Source organism: Schistocerca americana, chromosome X (assembly GCF_021461395.2).
Source record: "Schistocerca americana isolate TAMUIC-IGC-003095 chromosome X, iqSchAmer2.1, whole genome shotgun sequence".
Taxonomy (NCBI): Eukaryota; Metazoa; Arthropoda; class Insecta; order Orthoptera; family Acrididae; genus Schistocerca; species Schistocerca americana.
In genome coordinates this window covers 938,804,625-938,826,150 of record NC_060130.1, presented here as the reverse complement: position 1 = coordinate 938,826,150, position 21,526 = coordinate 938,804,625, and the positions used below count along the sequence as shown (strand labels likewise).

The 21,526-nt window shown below is 37.5% G+C and overlaps 1 protein-coding gene and 1 non-coding gene across 2 annotated transcripts in view; one reads left to right on the top strand and one right to left on the bottom strand.

Moving 5' to 3' along the window:
- Nucleotides 1-21,526, top strand: part of LOC124556412 (dynein axonemal heavy chain 7-like) — a 746,268-nt gene that overhangs the window by 366,518 nt on the left and 358,224 nt on the right. The window contains exons 12-15 of the mRNA XM_047130371.1: nucleotides 4,642-4,819; nucleotides 5,852-6,080; nucleotides 8,639-8,796; nucleotides 17,698-17,928. Coding sequence (XP_046986327.1) covers nucleotides 4,642-4,819; nucleotides 5,852-6,080; nucleotides 8,639-8,796; nucleotides 17,698-17,928 — 796 coding nt within the window. The remainder of the gene's footprint in view (nucleotides 1-4,641; nucleotides 4,820-5,851; nucleotides 6,081-8,638; nucleotides 8,797-17,697; nucleotides 17,929-21,526) is intronic.
- Nucleotides 5,448-5,520, bottom strand: Trnat-agu. The gene has a single exon. It is a non-coding gene; the product is annotated as a tRNA-Thr (tRNA).

Sequence of the window (21,526 nt, the reverse complement as noted above, 5' to 3'; positions counted from 1 at the left end):
GACTTCCAGAAAGTATGACGTCTAGTTCCAGCGGAGTTATTTTTCGCAAAAACAGCTGTTGAAAAACTATTAAATAACGGTATTGTGTGACTATCAAATACTGTGCACACCTTACCCATCCACTTTGTACCTAAGAGGGATGGCACATATGGGATGTGAGAAGAATACAGGGCACTGAACACAAGAACAGTGCCCAAACTTGGCAACATTTAATCAATAAGGATCTCAATCACCTTCTATTCTGTTTTGCATACTTTGACAATCTAAGAGTTTTTTCTTCTTTACCCAAGCAATATGAGCTTGCAACTTGCCTTCTGAGCACTGGATTAATATGGAACAGTGACAAACAAGGACAAATGCCAGATACACAAGGAAGAGATTATGTTCTGGGAAACACAGTGACATGAGATGGTATCAGACCAACTCAAGAACATACAGAACTCCTCCACTAGACACTACACCATACCAAATTCCTGGGAATGGTTAACTTTTATAGGTATCTCATTCCCCATTCTGCAGAAATATAGGCTCCTTAACTAATGCTTTGGCAGGTAAAAGTACTTGGGGTAAACAGGCTTTGCTAAGGACCTCCAAGAAGCAACTTTGGTTTGACACTGTCAAAGAGTACCTTCACATGCCTTGGCAGGTAAAAATATTTGGGATAAACAGGCTCTGCTATGGATCTTCAACATGCAACTTGGATTTAACACTATCAAAGAGTACCTTCACAACACCATCACTTTGACACACCCAAAATAAATATGCTCCTAAATCAAAACTTTTTTCTCCCACACAATGTGTTTGATATTCACTGCAGCCTAAGATATTATAGATGTAACTTTAAAATTTGTTGCAGCATTACTAATTCTGTAATTGAAAGTGGTGCTGAAATTTCTAAATTATATTCCAGTTTTAATGGTTACTTAGCCTATCATGTTTTATAGTAGAAAATCACATTTTCCTTAATAAGTTAGAATATTATACACATATTCTTAAATGGCCTTTAGGCTGATGTCTCTATGGTACAATATCCATGCTCTTCAAGTTTCAAGTTTGTAACTATATTTGCAATGGCTTTAAAATTTACAACAAAAATGAACTATCTAAAAGCTACTTTAAGAGTCAAACTTACTTTAACATAGATCTGCAATGAATGTCATAAAAATTGTGTATATCATGTATCATTTATTCTGTTGACTTGTTATTGCACAATCCCTACCAGCGAATGACATGCCAAATCTATCCCAGGCTACTTCATACAGCTCCATGGTTTATGCATTCAAGAGTCGGCAGCACAAACAGCATGGACAGGAAGTAGTACCTACTTCCCCTAATCTGTGCTTTCACATAGTAGTCTGCCTTGTTATTGTAGGATTTAACAGTGATGTTACTAGAATAAATTCTTGTGAGTGGATGCATGAGACAGATTTTACAGCATGAAGAATTTCATGGGTGGGGATCTTGAGATAGAGATAATGGTGTGGCATACAGTTTAACAGGGATGTTATGGTTGTTAGAAGAGCAATAAGATGACAGTAGATGGTGTGTGCAGAATATCAGGGAGAGATGAGCTTTTCATTTCAGGGCTTAGTTTAAAAAAGTCATACCCTGGGCATACTTACGCACTGAGGCATTGAAGATGTCACTGGTACTGGATAACTAGGGGGACACTTCTGAGTTTCTTGAAAGTGTGAGCTGCATTTGTCAGAGGTTGAATGTAGGAAACTTTGTGGACAAGATCTGCAAAGTCACTGCAGGAGAGGGAAGCCAGATGGAGGTCATGGATGTAGATGTTGAGAGATTTAGTATTGGAGTTGAAAAGTTTGACATGCCTAGGCTGTAGCAAAGAGAGCATTTGATATAAAATGAGTGGTAGCTGTCAAATTGTTGACATTGTTATTTGTTGGTTACTTTTATATAGATTTAAGTTTGGATGTGACCTACAATAACATGGAGGTCAATGAAATGGTAAGTGGTTTTGGATTTGAAAAGCATGAGGTGAATATGACTTTTAAAAAAGACTTAAGCTGTTGCCATAGCTTTAGACCACAAAGATGTCATTGATAAATCTATAACAAAATAGAGAAACCAGCTTCTAGGTCTTAAGGAATTCCTTTTCCATTAGGGGTATATGGGTCATGAGGGGTAAGGATGTCTGTGAAAGCTGTTGTTCTTGTGAAGACTGTAAGATTTTAACTTTTTTAGCATGGTGTACTTATGCCATATGTGTGTACTTGACCTGGTGTTCTGTACAGCTTCTGTAGCTGATGGCCATTTAACTAGTCACTGAAGTCATGCCCTCATAGAATGTGCAGGTAGTTCCTTCTTCTGTTGTCAGAGGGCTACATTTATGAATTTTCTTAGACTAGAAGTAACTGAGAGATGTACAAGGAGAGACTCATATATAGTTCATTCACAAGTGTTTATGTAGGTAGAAATAGTGTGTAGCCTGCTGACAGAGGCAGCAGTTATGGACATTTTATATGAAGATCGAGGATCAGAAATTAAAGATACTGACAGAGAATTTCATACTCTCCAGATGAAATTAAGAATGATGAATCAGGAATGTATGTGTTTCACTTGTCTGTAAGGCATATAGTTCATTCTCCTGTTTTGTATTGTGAGTAATATTTATTTCTTCATTTCCATTTGCGATTTCTAAGTGCTGATCTAATCATTCTCTCTCTATTCAGAGAACATTACAGTCACTGTGTGTAGTATTTGGTCATGTGCATATCTCAAAGGAAACTGAAACTAGATGATCAGCCACAACTGCCAATGTTCCAAGAAGAAGTTGGTGTAGTCTCTTAGTTTTCAGACTCAACTGAAGAACTTGATTATTTAGCTTATTTCTTTGGTGACTGCATGATTCAATGCATCAAAAGTGAAGTGAATTGATGTGCTTGTAACATTACTGAAGCAATGAAATGTAAAGACAATCTAAAAATAAACTCTGTATGGCATAAATGGTATGATGTAAATTAACATTGAATTAACTGGTTTTTCAATATTATTTGTCATATGTGCAACCTCAAATCGCTAAAAGTCAGTGGTTATTGTTCAACAGACCCATTTTTGCAGTACCGGTAAGTTTTGTGATCAAATTGCTGATCCACAATCAATTTTCTGCTATATCATCAATTGGCCTTTGCATTCCACAGTGCTACCAAGATTACGATTCCAAAACTATTTACATTTGAGCTGTATAAATATTCTCAGTTAAATGTATCCACTTCTAAACATTTCCATGCTCTTTCTATGAATGCACACAGAAATATAATTGTAACAGTCAACTTGGAAAACTTTTCTTTCATGACTTTCATGTCTTTTGTGAGCTAAGTGAATCATCTACTTAATTTGTGAATTCTAAAATAAACTCATATTCCTACAAGGTACTAACTTTTCCTTTTCAAATGATGCAAGTAATATGCCTATCAAATTTCTGTATTTTGCAGTTCCATTTAGAAGTAACACAGAAATGCACCAGCTCACAATGAAGTACCAGGTGTGAAGAAGTTTTTGTTGAATGTAATTAAGATATTCTGCAACTCAGTCTGAATGGAATGAATAGGGTCATTAGGAACAGTTGTGTGTATTGAGGAATCCAAGAGTTGATGAAGCCTCTCTGCCACATACTTGTCATGCCCATATACAACTGCAATGAAGCCTCAATTTCCAGGGAGAACAATAGTAGAACAGTCTGTCTTCAGGTCACAGATAGCATTGGATTCAACTTGAGTAAGATTTTGGGTATTGGTGATGTGATCTCACAGAGGACTGAGGGGCAACACCAGAACTAAGAAATTCTTGTAATCTGTGGAGAGAATGATTTGTGTAATAATATGATAATCCCCACATAACTAACTTTTCTGTGCCTCTGTCATTGCTTGGTAGATTTCAAACGTTTTCTATTGATGGTATATGGATTCACAAAACTATTGTTCTGTTTTTTTCTGAGATTAGTTAAAAAGTTGATGAGTATGATTCTTGATTACGTTCAAAACCTATCCCTGAGCTCCATTTTTCGTATCCATTCCTGCTTCGTTCTTGCTGTTATTAATTGTACAAGAAAATACTGTTATCATGTATCACTAAAGCATATATATTTAATGTGTATGGTTAAAAGATATTCATTTTTGTGTATTGGAAGTTTTATATATTTTAGTTAAATATACAAAATCTGTGGATGAGTTAGATGTGCAGTATTTATTTCTATGTATCTTTATCACTGCCTGCAGTTATTTGCAGTGCTGTTTTGAGGAAAGTTCACCCTAAAGTCAGTTAATGTCATCACAGGTATTTAGTGGGTTTGGATGCATACAACACTGTTCCCATTGTTTTCTTTAGACAATTAGCCATCCTAGAAAAAAATCTCATTCAAAGCAGAATACATGAGATGTGAGGAGGTGAAGGGTGATGCAGCATTGTTAGCTATATGTCAATGTTCCACTGAACAATTTTGCAAACTTCATGGTTATGTATTCAGAAGACACAAATGTCATGTTAATATATGTTTGTAGCAGTATATTCATAGAAGTCTGACCTTATTATTGTGTATGAATCATCTTGTAGGAATAGCCAAAAAATCTGCTGCTGTGAGTAACTTATTTGACTAATACATGTTCTCCTGTTGTCCCACAGAGAGTTAACTACTCAGTTTTATGAGTCAACAGGACAGAAGATATACATTACCTCCACAGCATATGTTGAGCTAGTAACATTATTTAAGGATTTAATTAACATCAAACAGTATGAAATATTGAAAGTTAAACAGAGATACATGATTGGTCTTGAGAAGTTGTTGTTTGCTGCAGAACAAGTAAGTAATGATCATTGACATAAAAATTTTCCATTTATTGTTGTCTGGTATATACAAAGTGTAGTGAATGTTAATGGTTCAAGTTTTATAGATTGGGTTTCACTTATCTACTTTTTGTGGAGTAAAATACATTTTTGTAGTTATGGCAGTGGTGATTTCATCATATATATATACATACAACTTCATAGAAGAATTTGTATTCACAGAACTTACGATCAGTATACTAGTGTTTAGAGATGAATTCAAATGGTAAACTCATAACAGACTTTGTATTAACCAGTTGGATTACTCTGGTCAAAAAGAACCACACCATACAGCCCTGTTAGCTAATGAAAGATGTGCCTTACAGTATACCATGTTCTGCATTATGATAAAGAACATCTTTAATTTCAATATTTTGTTAACCATACTACTAAAAAATTTTCGCAGCACAGATGATCAAGATGCATTCATTTTAATTGATCCAACTGTGGGTTCTCAGTGAAACAATGTATATACTATTAATTAAATGAAATGTGTTTTGGGCTTGTTTTGAAGAACTTTATTAGTACATTATGATCTCGATTTATAAATATACAAAGGAATCATGAGATTTAGCTGCTTGCATCAATGGGGTAAGTTGAAAATTTGTGCCAGACTGGGATTCAAACCCAGGTCTCCTGCTCACTAGGCAGATGCTCTGACCACTAAGCCATCCGGACGCAGTAATCATTGCAGCTGCATGGAGTACCATATCACATCTTCTGTCAGACCCAAATTCTCAACTTATCCACACAGTACTGACGTTGTGCCCCTGCCCACCATCCTCATTACTCACGGATTTTCATAGATTCCTGTAAGAGTCTGAGTGTGGTGTGCATCTGCATTGAAGGACTCATTGGCCAGCCTGATCTTAATTATATACGTGGTGTCTTTCCCTCTGGACATGTTACCTTTATGAAAGATGGGTTAACACATTTCTAACACTATCTTTTAGAAATACAGCTTCAATGATTTTTCCTTCTAAGTAGCATGTATTTCATATATCTACAGGTATGTGCACTGCAGCAAGAACTCTCTACTCTAAGGCCAAAACTTGTTTCAGCAGCTAATGAAACTGCAGAAATGATGTTGGTTATAGAAAGGGAAACATCACAGGTTGAAAAAGCATCAGCACAGGTACGAGAAGATGAGAAAATTGCAAATACCCAAGCAGCTGCTGCTCAAGAGCTTAAAAATGAATGTGAAGCAGATCTCGCTCAAGCTATCCCAATTCTAGAGGGTATGCTACACATATATTTGATAAAACCTTTTTGATTTAAGTCTGCTTATCCCTCCCTCCCTTAGTCCCCACTCCCCTGAACTCTTCCCTAAGACAACATCAGGGTCACTTTTTATATTTGTTCAGACTAGCAATTTTGACTCTTGCCAGAGATAATTTTCAGTCATAAATCCAATTACCATGAACTTCAGTTCATCACCAGTGTGGGGCTTTGAGAGTTAACTAAATCCTAATCCTGATGATTAACTGTGATTCATGGTAATTAAATTTGGAGCTGAAGATGACTCTTGCTAGAGTCAAAACCAGTAATCTAAATAAATATAAAAAGTGACCCAGATGGTGTTTCCCTTTTTCCACTACTGGCGTATTAAAAGTGGTCACAGCACTATCGGACTTTAAATGTTCAATTACAAAACTTTATGTATGATTGGTATATGATGTGATGGTATCACACATGTGGCATGCAGGAGTTACTGATTCTATGTAGATTTGCATTCCCTGATGGCCAGTACTTGTAATACAGGGTAAGGTGTTGTCAGTTGTGTGGCTTCCTTGTGACAGTGTTGAGGTGTGATGATGATGATGATGAACGAAGGGAGAGGGTGAAACCCTACGCCAGTACATAGCCTGCTCCTCCTGAATAGCACCAAGGGGCTAAAGAGCTTAATGTCCCCATCTGATGGGCGGATCACAATCGACAGTGTCACATGTGCTCATTTCGTCAGACACTGCCGAGAGATTTCATATTTAAACTGGATTGTTGACACAAAGTCTTGTGATCAGGAACTTTACACCACCTCCACTCTTCCCCTTGCTGGCCAAATACTGGAAGTGAAAATTTTCTACCATCAGGATTTGAACTGCCTTAATCCCATGTAAAGTGTCACCACACAGGTGTGTCTTAGCAATCTCAGCACAGAGGTGGATTGTGGACCTATTTCTGATAGAGTGTAAATTGCAGTGGCTTAGTAGATTTTTTTTGTTCAGCAACACTACATTTGTGTGTTATTTCATCAAAATCTTTAACCATCATATCCTGTTTTTCTAAAAACACTTAGGATATTATTACTAACTTAAAATTTTCAGTAGTTGTACCAGCACGTTTAAAGTACTGTTCTTTACTCAGTAAAATCTAGATCCAATCTAACAACAGTGCAACTGAGTGACTGGTTAACATAGATTGCCACACCATCTCATAAGTGTAGTTTTCTGTAGTAACTATTTGCTACATTATAGTTACCCAATTTAGCAACTGTAAGTTCACTCTCAGTGGTGCAATGTTCACTCAAAGAAAAGATATCAAACCTATTCTTTAGTCTAAAAGTATTTATAATAATTTCTTTATCATGTACTCCTTCAATGTTCAGTACCAAATTTTAAGATCAAAACTTTTTTTGGTTTTAGACTGAACATTTTGATGAGGGACTATAAATTCTTTTGCACTATTTATGCCATGGGCTTCTTCCTCTTGCAGATTTTGATTAAAAAATTATTTAAACAGAGAGGAAGCTCTGTTTAATGCCTGCCCTAAACACTTGACACTACTTCTTCTACTGTACCTCTCTTCCCTCCTTTTGATGGTACAGTTGTGCCCATTATGGTTGCTGCTACTGTTACTGGTGAATTTTCTTTTATAGCTTGTTATGGGACTGCTATACCTGCTTACCTGCTGTTGTTCCATAGATCATTAATATGACATTTTGTAATGATGTGGAATGTGTCAGATTGACTTTTTTTTCTTTTCTTTTTTTACAGTTACTACTTTGTATCTAAAGATTCATCTGTTGAGTAGAAGGAATTGTCATCCAGAAATTCTTTTAATTTTTTTAAAATGTTGGCTTTTAATGTTATTTGGCAAATGACCAATGATTTTTGTGGCAGCATAATCCACCATTTTCTATGCCTAAGTCATATTTAACATAGAATAGTGAATGTCATCCTTTCTTCTAGTGCTGTAGCTATGCACTTCACTAATTTTTTTTTAGCTGAGATAGGTTATTAATAACAAGTTTCATAAGTGAATATATGTATTGTGAAGGTACTGTGGATATCCTGAGTTTCTCAAATAAACGTCTGCAATGTGATACTGGGAGGGCTCCAGCTATTATTCTGATTACTCACTTTTGTGCAATGAATATTTTTCTGTTAATGATGAATTACCCCAGAATATGATCCCATATGAAAGCAGTGAATTAAAATAGCCATAGAAGGGTAATTTACTGAAATGTTGTTTGTACTGGAGATATTTTTGGTGTTTTTGCTGGAACTGGTTCAGATGCTGGTAGTTATCATCTTGTAAATGATCAGTGAAACATTTTTCTAACACATAATATTAAGAGACTTATTATGTAATTAATTGTTATTTTATTTCATTTTTACTTATATTGTAATACTCAACTTGAGAATAATAATTACAACTGAGCATTAATCTTGTAATAGATATTACCAAAGCTGTGAAAATAAACAATCCTATTGATAACCACACTAAACAGAAAGATGTTAACTTTCAAGTATTACACTTTTAAAGAAACTGCCATTGACATTTAATTTGTTTTCAGATGCCATTGCAGCATTAAACACATTGAAACCAACAGATATCACCCTTGTCAAATCAATGAAAAATCCACCAGACACTGTCAAGTTAGTTATGGCAGCTGTATGTGTCATGAAAGATATTAAACCAGATCGAATTAATGATGCAGCTACAGGCAGGAAGGTATGTTATTTTTATTTTCTGTTATTTCTTGTCCATTTAATTTTATGTGTCCTCTTTATTAGAATACTATTTGGCACTTATTTTTCCTAAGCTACTTCTGAAATGTTGATGTCTTTCCTGACAGTCACCTAGTGAGATGGTAGAACATGGGTGATCCACTAAGAATCCAGAAGCATTTTTCATACAATATGTAATCAGGTTCTTGAAATATGAGAAAGAAAGTCTGCATTGTATTTTACATCTTTCCATGGCTATTGACTTGGTTTGTCATAGTGGTTTCTTAGATAAATTGCATTGCTTTGGAATAAGAAATAGTGTGTCCAGCATTATAAATTATTTTAATGAAACCAGAAACAAAACGTAGAAATAAAATACAAATAATTTAGGAGTAAAGGAGACAACTCACCAAATAGTGGGGACACTGAGTAGTTGACAGACACACAAAAAGAGATGAAAACTTTGCTACTTTGCAGTCGAATTCCTTAATGAGTTAGAACGTGCGTGCGCGCACACACACACACACACGCACACACACACACACACACACACACACACACACACACTTTTGGGTAGAGGGTGTGGACGGTGTTGCTTAGTGGAGTTTAAGGCCAGGAGGAATACACAAATAAAGGATGTGTTGCAAGAATAACTCCCATCTATGTAGTTAAAAAATGTGCATAAACTGCAGCTGAACTGGTATATTACAAGGCTGTTTTCACAGGTGGCCCTACCTCTGATGGGGTAGGGTAAGCATGTCACTGGATGTGCTAAGTGGGCAACTTGCACAGGGCCTGCACTTGGATCTTCCACAGTGATATGACTCCTGTAGCAAGGGGTTGGGTGTGGGAGGGGCATAAGGATGGATCAGGACATTGTGTAGGTTGGGTAGACAATGGAATACCACGTTAGGAGTGGTGGGAAGGATTGTGGGTAGGTAGTCTCTCATTTCTGGACAAGACTGTAGATAGTCAAAGCTCTGGTAAAGAATATGGTTTAGTTGCTCCAGTTCATGATGATAAAGTGTAATGAAGGGTGTGCTCCTTTGCAGCTGTGAAGGCTTGTTGTGAGACTTTTGGGATACTGGGCAAGGGAATTGTCATCACTGCAGATATGGTGTCTATGTTTGTATATGGAAACAAAGCAAATTATACAAAATTCCTAAGAACCATCATAAATAATGCATAGTATTTTAGTGTTAACATTAGGGACACAGATCTAAGAGAAGTGGAGGGTATCATATTTCTGGGATGGTAGATGAACATATTTATGAGCTAAGAACATCATATAAGCCTAGAAAAGATATACTCAAAAATAAGTTTAAGCAGATTTCAATTACGAAAATCCCCTATACAAAACACAGAAAAATAGGAGAAATTAGGATTCAGATGAAACAAATGAGAGGACAACCATTGCACTATGTGCTAGTTTTGTAGCCTTGTTGTTTATTTCAGGCAAATGCATTAATCCAAAAAAGGTTTGGCTGAAGCTGAGGGGCAAAAAGTTGTGGTATAAACCATTTACTTCCTTTATTCATAAAATTGAAGAGATAAAGTAACTCTGTTGCACTTCCAGACAGGCTACTGATGTGTGGCACATGGAGTCTTTGTCTGAGTAGCTGACTCATCAAGTTGTGGGGATTGTTGTGTACAGATTTTGAGAGACCATTCCTTAACTGAATTTGTTGTATATCATGGCAAGGGGCTGCACTTGTTTTATCAACTAAACTTTTCTCTCCTTTAGGTGACAATGAAATGATTGTAGAATAGTTATGTCAGGTGTTCTATCCAAATGGTTAGATAGATATTTTAGTGGGTTCTGTGATTTACTGGTTCACCCAGGTAATTAATCACAATATCCTGAGATTTATCATTTTAGTCTCTTCTGTTCATGTAGTTGTATTTTAAAAATTCTTTTTAAAATATGGCCTGTATTTATATTTACTCTTTTCACATTTCTTAGTTGTGAAGATTATTCATATTGAAAATTGCTCTGTTGTTCATATGCTGCATTCAGTGTTTCATTATTAGATTATACAAAGGTTGTTCCTGGCAGCTGTGTATTCAATAAAAAATTACTGTCATTTATTGAACTCTGCCATTAGTTTAATTTGGATGCAGTAGTGAGCATTTCAGATGTATATGTCTTGTGGCATTGATCTATGGAGGTCAATAAGACCAAGAAAAACTGAGCTCTAAGAACATTTTACAGGGTGGTTCAAGAGGAACATCACATAATTTGTGAGGTGATTCTACATGTGAAAATAAACCAAAAAAAGTCCTATGAACATGTCCCTAGTTTTCAGTTGTTACAGAACTGGAGCATGTTGAAGACAACACCTATCCAAGAGTTATTATGAAGACAAATGTGAATGTTACTTACCAAAATGTTAGGTAGGTGCTGTGGTGGACAGAATAATGGTGAGACAGATGACAGATACATCCTACAAGAGGTGTTCAAAACGCCACCACCCATCTCAATGCACTTGTCAACATGCTGGTTGGTGTGTTGTGCTGCACATTGAACATCATCTTGGCAATCTTTAATGTGGGTGACAGCTCCAGTAATGCAAGTAACAAGTTCTTCATATGTATCAGCTTTCACAGCATATACATCTCTATTTAACCAGGCTCATAACCAGAAATCTAATAAGATTAGGCCAGGTGATCTGTCAGGCCACCATAGATCAGATGTGTTATTCAGATACTGGCATATTTGTCTGGTACAGTGGATGAGTGATCTGTTATGTTACAGATTTGTCGATGAGGGAAATGTCTCTGGTATTCTTTCACAGCTGGACAGGCACTGCCATTATGGTACCAAACCCTGGGAAATACCTTGGCACAGGGAGTTTGTTGATGAGGGAAATGTCTCTGCTTTTCTGTCACAGCCACACAGTTACTACCATTATGCTACCCATGTACAAACAATACATCTGTGTGTTCTGCATGAGTGGACGCATGCAGCCTGTTGGTATTCTCAAACACAATGGACTTTTTTTTAATGAAAGATGAGCAAAATATATCAATACAAACTGGTGTTCCTGGACCTGCATTAAATTTTTGTGTTCAAGTACATCATTTTGACCACACCCCCCAGAATTCCAGTTCTGCTTGGACACCAATATTGAGGTGATGAACTCATTTCTTTGCCTTGTGAAACATGGCCAACCAGGTCACACATGAACTTTTCTGGACTATATCACAGCCAATCATTGGTGTTACAATGGACTACATTTCCAGATCAAATTATTTGGTGCCATACAGACACATTTCCCATATTTTTCTTGCAGCACATTACATAAAGTGCCACAGTTTCTGCCTGAACAACCACAACAACTTGATTCACCATTGTAGAATTGGTGCTTTTCATTCATAACATCATTGATGATATGGCAAAATATGCTGTATTACTGTGTAATATCAGAGATTATGCATCTATCATCAACACTGTAATTCTGTCACCATCTGACTTTTGCCAGTTTTAAACAGCTAAGGTAGCTTTATTGCAAAGACTATTCATATCATCTGAAAAACAAGTTCATTTGGGAATTTACTCAGAACAATTAATTGGTAGGACAAATTCATATTTCTGGCACTATTCATGAAACATAGTGGATCCAAAGTCATTGTCAGATAATACATTGTGGGCGGCATGGGTGAGCAAATTGCCTCATGTTATTCACACATCCTTACTTAGGAATAAAGTATTCATGCAAGATGTCAAACTACAGATCACAAAACATGTTTTTTCACTTCAAGATGGATGCTCTTATTACCTGGGAGCCAATGGCAAGCCTCACCCTGTTACGTTCACCTGCTTTATTTCTTCATTAATTGTCCTTGGTGTCGATGTACTGCATTGCTATAGTGGCTGAAAAATAGGGGGTGGAAGTTCAACACTGAGTACTATGAATGATGTAGCTGACAGATTCACAGTTGTATTTCATAGTTATTTACTTTCACTGTTCACACCCCCCAATATTGCACAGTAATATGTCCAGTTAAGTATTGGCAAATTTTTGATAAGCCTCATTAATAGTTTGCAGTCATACATCAGCACACTGCTACAATAGTTTACTGTTGAACATGAGCAGTAAAACCTAACCACACAGTTCACTGTCTTTCAAATAAATTAAACAGACACTGTCATTGATTTAACACATGGACTGTTTTTTGTTACACTTATTTCATGGTCAAGTTGATGCACTGTTGTTGTTCTAACCAACACAGGTTTCTTGTTTGAAACTCGGTTGTGGACTGCCTGTCTTGGGACCAAAAATTGGGCCCTCATATATCCTCACAATAAAAAGGCACTGAAACTATACATTGGTCAATGTTTAATGTACAGATATTACAATTGAAACTTAACTCAGTCAATTAATTGAAACCATCAAAAAATTGTGTCTTTTTAACAGTTTCTGCTACTACAAGGGCTAAGCCATATTATTTGTTTAAATGATGAAGTTAACTGATACAGTTATGCAAACAATACTTTTGCAAAACTAGTAATTACTTTGGAATTAATTAAGAGCAGGCTTTGCTAACATATTTTTGAATAGAGCCAAATAAATACTTAAAGAATGCTATCAGTTGTTCCTCCAAATGTTTATAATTAGCACAGAATTTATATTTGTTTATAAGTCAACAATAGTATTTAAGTTACAAAACAATTACTGATTTCACCCTATATCAGAGGATACTAACCAGAAATAGTCAGAATCAATTACATACATAAAACTAAGCATCAAATTAGATCTGGTGGTATATTCTTTAATACTGAGGGCCAACTTTTCTCTCTTATGGTAATGTAGATTATACACACATATGTTAATCATAATTAGTTCAAAAATGAAAAAATGAATTTTAAGAAGGGGGATGGAAAAAAAGAGGGGAAGTAAAAATATTCCAGTTTGCTTTGTCACAACCTACAGCATCCATATTGCACTATGAAACAGCATTCAGCAACTAAATAATGCTGGATGCAGCCAGTGAATCATGATGTGCCCAAAACAGGTCAATGCCTCCCAGCTCCCAAGATTCGAAATGATCAGCTGCATTTAATGGACCAGCTACTGCCACTCACTGTTACAATAACAACTAACAGAGCACATATTGTTGTTGGTTTCACTCATATTTCAGCACCACCATGTTCAAATGCATCTCACCATGTCAGTACCCAATTCCACTTGTGATCTTCTATGGGCATCACTGATCATGGAGTCTAGAAAGTATGCCTAGACCCTATTAACATAAACCAAACTAGTTTGCTTCATCCTTCCGAAGACAGTGACCCTCTCTATGCTCTTAACAAGAATACATGCCAACATTTTATAGTGGACTCCAGCTTAGAAATATGCACAATCCCAAGAAAAACTGTCAGTTGCACACTTCAAGATATCTGCTACAACTCTGGGCTGTGAATGATTTACCAGTAATAATGTATGCTTCCACTCCCTGCTCTGTTGACATAGTTCTTGGCAAAATATTTATATTCACTTTTATGATAGCTGACATTAACCAACCTATGTTAGGAGTTGAATTTCTGTGTTCTTACCTTTTTCTGTCCTGATTTTAGAGAAGGTCTACTTTTCAAGAGAGAAATGGGTGATTCCATTCCAGATATCGTTGGCAGAACTCCAGTTTCTTTTTCTCCACAGTAAACAGAACCCTCAACAGCTTTGATAAATTAACTTCAAAAATTAATATTCTCAGAAGCTGAGCAGATGACTACCATACATTTGTTATATGTAGATACTACAAGGGATTCTCTGGCACTATAGAATGAAAATTTGTATTCACATGACACTTTGTGTGACAAGTGCAACAAACTTGTAGAGATGAAAGATCTACTATCATCAGTAAGAGTTACCATTCAACCATCAGTCAACATTTCAGTTGTGTTTTGCAAACCATGGTAAGCTGATGAAGTAGGATAAAATACTTCAAAGACAGTCCCAAGGATGATAAAAAAATTAAAAAATTTGAAGAAGATGCTCATACAAAATCTATTGGACTTGGATGCAGTGCATACTAGAAGCAGCTAGGGCATGAAATGATTGCACAGAGCAGTACACATCCAGAAGTGCACTGATCAACTAGAATCATCAGTGGCTACACCAACTCTTCTGAACAATGATATTCCATCAGATCTGAAGGAACACTTACAGGACAGTGATTGTGCACTCAGTGATAATCACCCCAACTCAAGTGTGATTCATGCAACTTGAACCAATACTCACCATGACATTAAGGGAAATATTAAGGGAAATACACTACTGAGGAACAAGCTGTCTTCCATAAAGTGTGGTGACTATTCCCTGCTCAGTTCGCAAAAATAGCTGTAGATGAATTGTTAAAGAAGGGCATAGTACATCCTTTGGATAGTGCATGGACTTCCCCAAACCGCTTAGTACCAAAAACGATGGTACTTATAGGTTGTGCGGGAACTACAGAACATTGAGCACATGAAGCAAATTGCAAAGTTATTCTATCCTGCCTGGTGCTTTAGTCCTTAGCGTGACACACTGTGAAAACGTTTATTTACTGATACCTATGCCTAAGAAGAACATTTCAAAGATGGCAATAATCAATCCTTTTGGTTTGTTTGAGTTCTTGTACATGCTTTTCAGTTCAAAAAATGCTGTACAGACCTGGTAGAGCTTTAGTGATTCATGTTTTGGCATACTTCCTTTCTGTTTCTATTACCTAGATGATTTATTGACTTTTTGCTCTTCATCTCAACAACTTGAGGATCATACTCATCAGGTGTTTAGCACATTGGACAAAATATGTACTGTTGTGAATGAGGTGAAATGTCAGTTATATCAGAGTTAGTGGCATTCTTTGGACATTCAGTGACACAGGATGGGATTAGGCCTATGGCAGAGAGAGCTGAACTCATTAAAGAGAGTCTATGACCTACAATCTTTCAAGAACTCAGAAGGTTTCTGGGGACAACTAATTTTTACTGGTGACATATACTGCAAGCTACAAGAATCAAGGCATGCTTAACCACTAGTCTGGGAGGTAAAAATACTAAGGGAAAATAGCCTTTAAAATGGACAATAGAAATGCTACACACAACTGAGGTTGTCAAAGAGTGCTTACAAAATGCCATCACTGTTGCTCACCCTTCCCCTTGGTCCCATTTATCCATTAAGGCATTCATGAGTGAGAGAGATATTGAAGTACTTTTGCAACAGACTGTTAATGAACATCAGCATCCCCTGCATTTCTTTTCATGTAATCTGACTAGTAGTTATGGTAAGCCTATGACTGCAAACTTTTGGCCCTGTTTGAAGCAGTGAAGTACTTGAGAGAGGATATCAGGGAATGTGACCCCAAAATTATTACTAACCATCACCCTTTGGTTTACATGATCTGCAAGCTGAGTTGGAACATTATGCCCTGTCATTTCAGATACTTTTGTAGGACATATCAGCCAAATTTACTGCCTTGGCCTTCATTCACATGTGGAGTGCTTTATTTCACTGCCTGTCTTCAATTACTGTTGTCTAAAGGCACAATTTTGAGTCACATCATTTTGAAGTATTGTGTAAAAAGTGTGCAGTTTGCAACATTTCCACATTACAGCATTCCACTCCCAAAGCAACAGTTCAGTTAAACACTGGAATCCTGCACTAAAAGCAACACAGATATTCCAAGATTCACTTTGGACTGAAGCTCTATTATGGGTTTTGATGGGAGTTCCCATGTCATACAAGGTAGATTTGAAATAATCTTTAGCCAAAATACTGTATGACAAATGCTTAACTGTTCTCAAGAGCTTTCTCCTACTGTCACCACCTTTGACAGTCTCTGAAATACTGTTTCTTGTATCTAAAGTCAAACGACATACAACCTGTAGCTGTAGTTCACATCCCCAAGCTCGTGGTATACAGCAGGTTTTTGTACATAGGGCCATGAAGGACAGTAGCCATGTGATGCTCGACAATGATACCATATGAATAACTCTTCAGCAGTCATATTCAGGCGCTCACAAGGTGCTTCTGTGGGGGAACCAACCATTCTCTACCTTGCTTAAGAACAAATAAACAACTGTTTTTGTTCACTGCCTCAAGCCAGCTTGGGTGCTGTGGGAACAGGAAGATGAAAATCACCTACCACAACAATTGGCAGATTCTACATCTACCTCCTCTTCAACTGACAAGATTGTTTCTCCCAACTGCTTACTCTTAAATGAGGAATATGATGTCTTAATAACATCACTATACAATGACAATGGCACACCTCACAGTTCTTGCTATGGCCAAATGCTACACGCCTCCCCCCCCCCCCCCTCCCCTTTCACAGCAAGAGTATGTTTGTTTTTAGGGACAAATCCACCTACCATGTCTCCTGAGCTGTGCACTGGTGGAGGGGAAGGTGGGTGCTCTGTGGCAACATCAGCCTGCTGCAGTTGATATGAGCAAGCAAAATAGAGGACTAAGATCGTTATATATGTGTAATATCTTTTGTTTTATACTTGACCATTGTCTTGTTTGCTTAGGATTATCTGTGCTAACATGTGTATCTCAGGTCTTGTGATCACTTAGGCTGAATAAAGTGATAAAATTTCATGGAGTCAATACGTGCATTTCATTTCTCACCACCAGAGAAAAACTCACATCTCCTAAAAATTATGATTGTATGTTTGTGACAATATTAACAATTATTTATTGTTGTATTGCACTGAGATACTGCTGTCCTCTGTGCTGATTTATTTATCAGTTATTTATCTTGTTGGGTTAAATATTATTCACATATCATATACAATTAACATTTTGACATGTGACTTCTCTTATACTTTATATGAGATTGCAACTTTAAATTTCTTATGACTTGCCATAATTATATTTAAACAAGAATAAGTAATGGAAAAATTTGTATCAATGATTTTCAGATAATTGATTTTTGGGGACCTAGCAAAAAACTGTTGGGAGATATGTATTTCCTTCAAAGCCTCAAGGATTTTGATAAAGATAACATACCATTACCTATAATGAAGAAGATTCGTACAGAATATCTCCCTAATAAAGATTTTAAGCCACACATTGTAGCCAAAGCATCTAGTGCTGCTGAAGGTTTGTGTAAATGGGTCATGGCTATGGACATGTATGATGCTGTCAAGAAGGTGAGTTTCCATGCACAAATTAGAAAAGCAAGTAAGAGTTGTTTATCACAATACTTTCACATAGTGGTCTCAATTATTGTGTAGCATGAAAGAATTTGTTCCTATTATATAGGCTCTAACTCTAGAAGTGTATAAAGAGCTGATATTGATTTGTGCAAAATTTCACAAATTTTTGGCATTAAATATTACATGAAAACAACAACCGAGTAGTGTATGGGAAGGAACATCCTTTTCAATGTAGCTGCTCTTCTGCAAACATGTACAGTAATAAATTAATATAGACATAATTCCCATGATTATCACCTCTGTTATGTTAGCACTAATCATAATTGACTGTCCTTTATTACGGAACTTCCAGAACACGATGTGTGAATGAGATAATGTACAAATGAGTCATTTACACAGTAATATTTTAGAATACATATTTAAGGAAACTTCATTTTCCAGCAGTTTTAGTTCAATATTTTAAATACTCCACTTACGATAACTGTTGACATTTAAACACAATAAAAAAAGAACTTGAGGATCTACATCTACATTTATACTCCGCAAGCCACCCAACGGTGTGTGGTGGAGGGCACTTTACGTGATACTGTCATTACCTCCCTTTCCTGTTCCAGTCGCGTATGGTTCGCAGGAAGAACGACTGTCTGAAAGCCTCCGTGAGCGCTCTAATCTCTCTAATTTTACATTCGTGATCTCCTCGGGAGGTATAAGTAGGGGGAAGCAATATATTCAATATATTCATCCAGAAACGCACCCTCTCGAAACCTGGCGAGCAATCTACACCATGATGCAGAGCGCCTCTCTTGCAGAGTCTGCCACTTGAGTTTATTAAACATCTCCGTAATGCTATCATGGTTACCAAATAACCCTGTGACGAAATGCGCCGCTCTTCTTTGGATCTTCTCTATCTCCTCCGTCAAACCGATCTGGTACGGATCCCACACTGATGAGCAATACTCAAATATAGGTCGAACGAGTGTTTTGTAAGCCACCTCCTTTGTTGATGGACTACATTTTCTAAGCACTCTCCCAATGAATCTCAACCTGGTACCCGCCTTACCAACAATTAATTTTATATGATCATTCCACTTCAAATCGTTCCGCACGCATACTCCCAGATATTTTACAGAAGTAACTGCTACCAGTGTTTGTTCCACTATCGTATAATCATACAATAAAGGATCCTTCTTTCTATGTATTCGTAATACATTACATTTGTCTATGTTAAGGGACAGTTGCCACTCCCTGCACCAAGTGCCTATCCGCTGCAGATCTTCCTACATTTCGCTACAGTTTTCTAATGCTGCAACTTCTCTGTATACTACAGCATCATCCATGAAAAGCCGCATGGAACTTCCGACACTATCTACTAGGTCATTTATATATACTGTGAAAAGCAATGGTCCCATAACACTCCCCTGTGGCACGCCAGAGGTTACTTTAACGTCTGTAGACGTCTCTCCATTGATAACAACATGCTGTGTTCTGTTTGCTAAGAACTCTTCAATCTAGCCACACAGCTGGCTTGATATTCCGTAGGCTCTTACTTTGTTAATCAGGCGACAGTGCGGAACTGTATCGAATGCCTTCCGGAAGTCAAGAAAAATAGCATCTACCTGGGCACCTGTATCTAATATTTTCTGGGTCTCATGAACAAATAAAGCGAGTTGGGTCTCACACGATCGCTGTTTCCGGAATCCATGTTGATTCCTACATAGTAGATTCTGGGTTTCCAAAAACGACATGATATGTGAGCAAAAAACATGTTCTAAAATTCTACAACAGATCGACGTCAGAGATATAGGTCTATAGTTTTGCGCATCTGCTCGATGACCTTTCTTGAAGACTGGGACTACCTGTGCTCTTTTCCAATCATTTGGAACCCTCCGTTCCTCTAGAGACTTGCGGTACACGGCTGTTAGAAGAGGGGCAAGTTCTTTCGCGTACTCTGTGTAGAATCGAATTGGTATCCCGTCAGGTCCAATGGACTTTCCTCTATTGAGTGATTCCAGTTGCTTTTCTATTTCTTGGACACTTATTTCGATGTCAGCCATTTTTTTGTTTGTGCGAGGATTTAGAGAAGGAACTGCAGTCTGGTCTTCCTCTGTGAAACAGCTTTGGAAAAAGGTGTTTAGTATTTCAGCTTTACGCGTGTCATCCTCTGTTTCAATGCCATCATCATCCCGAAGTGTCTGGATATGGTGTTTCGAGCCACTTACTGATTTAACGTAAGACCAGAACTTCCTAGGATTTTCTGTCAAGTCGGTACATAGAATTTTACTTTCGAATTCACTGAACGCTTCACGCATAGCCCTCCTTATGCTAACTTTGACATCGTTTAGCTTCTGTTTGTATGAGAGGTTTTGGCTGCGTTTAAACTTGGAGTGAAGCTCTCTTTCCTTTCGCAGTAGTTTCCTAACTTTGTTGTTGTACCACGGTGGGTTTTTCCCATCCCTCACAGTTTTACTTGGCACGTACCTGTCTAAAACGCATTTTACGATTGCCTTGAACTTTTTCCATAAACACTCAACATTGTCAGTGTCGGAACAGAAATTTTCGTTTTGATCTGTTAGGTAGTCTGAAATCTGCCTTCTATTACTCTTGCTAAACAGATGAACCTTCCTCCCTTTTTTTATATTCCTACTAACTTCCATATTCAGGGATGCTGCAACGGCCTTATGATCACTGATTCCCTGTTCTGCACTTAAAGAGTCGAAACGTTCGGGTCTGTTTGTTATCAGTAGGTCCAAGATGTTATCTCCACGAGTCGGGTCTCTGTTTAATTGCTCGAGGTAATTTTCAGATAGTGCACTCAGTATAATGTCACTCGATGCTCTGTCCCTACCACCCGTCCTAAACATCTGAGTGTCCCAGTCTATATCTGGTAAATTGAAATCTCCACCTAAGACTATAACATGCTGAGAAAATTTATGTGAAATGTATTCCAAATTTTCTCTCAGTTGTTCTGCCACTAATGCTGCTGAGTCGGGAGGTCGGTAAAAGGAGCCAATTATTAACCTAGCTCGGTTGTTGACTGTAACCTCCACCCATAATAATTCACAGGAACTATCCACTTCTACTTCACTACAGGATAAACTACTACTAACAGCGACGAACACTCCACCACCGGTTGCATGCAATCTATCCTTTCTAAACACCGTCTGTACCTTTGTAAAAATTTTGGCAGAATTTATCTCTGGCTTAAGCCAGCTTTCTGTAGCTATAACGATTTCAGCTTCGGTGCTTTCTATCAGCGCTTGAAGTTCTGGTACTTTACCAACGCAGCTTCGACAGTTGACAATTACAATACTGATTGCTGCTTGGTCCCCGCATGTCCTGACTTTGCCCCGCACCCATTGAGGCTGTTGCCCTTTCTGTACTTGCCCAAGGCCATCTAACCTAAAAAACCGCCCAGCCCACGCCACACAACCCCTGCTACCCGTGTAGCCGCTTGTTGCGTGTAGTGGACTCCTGACCTATCCAGCGGAACCTGAAACCCCACCACCCTATGGCGCAAGTCGAGGATTCTGCAGCCCACATGGTCGCAGAACCATCTCAGCCTCAGATTCAGACCCTCCACTCGGCTCTGTAC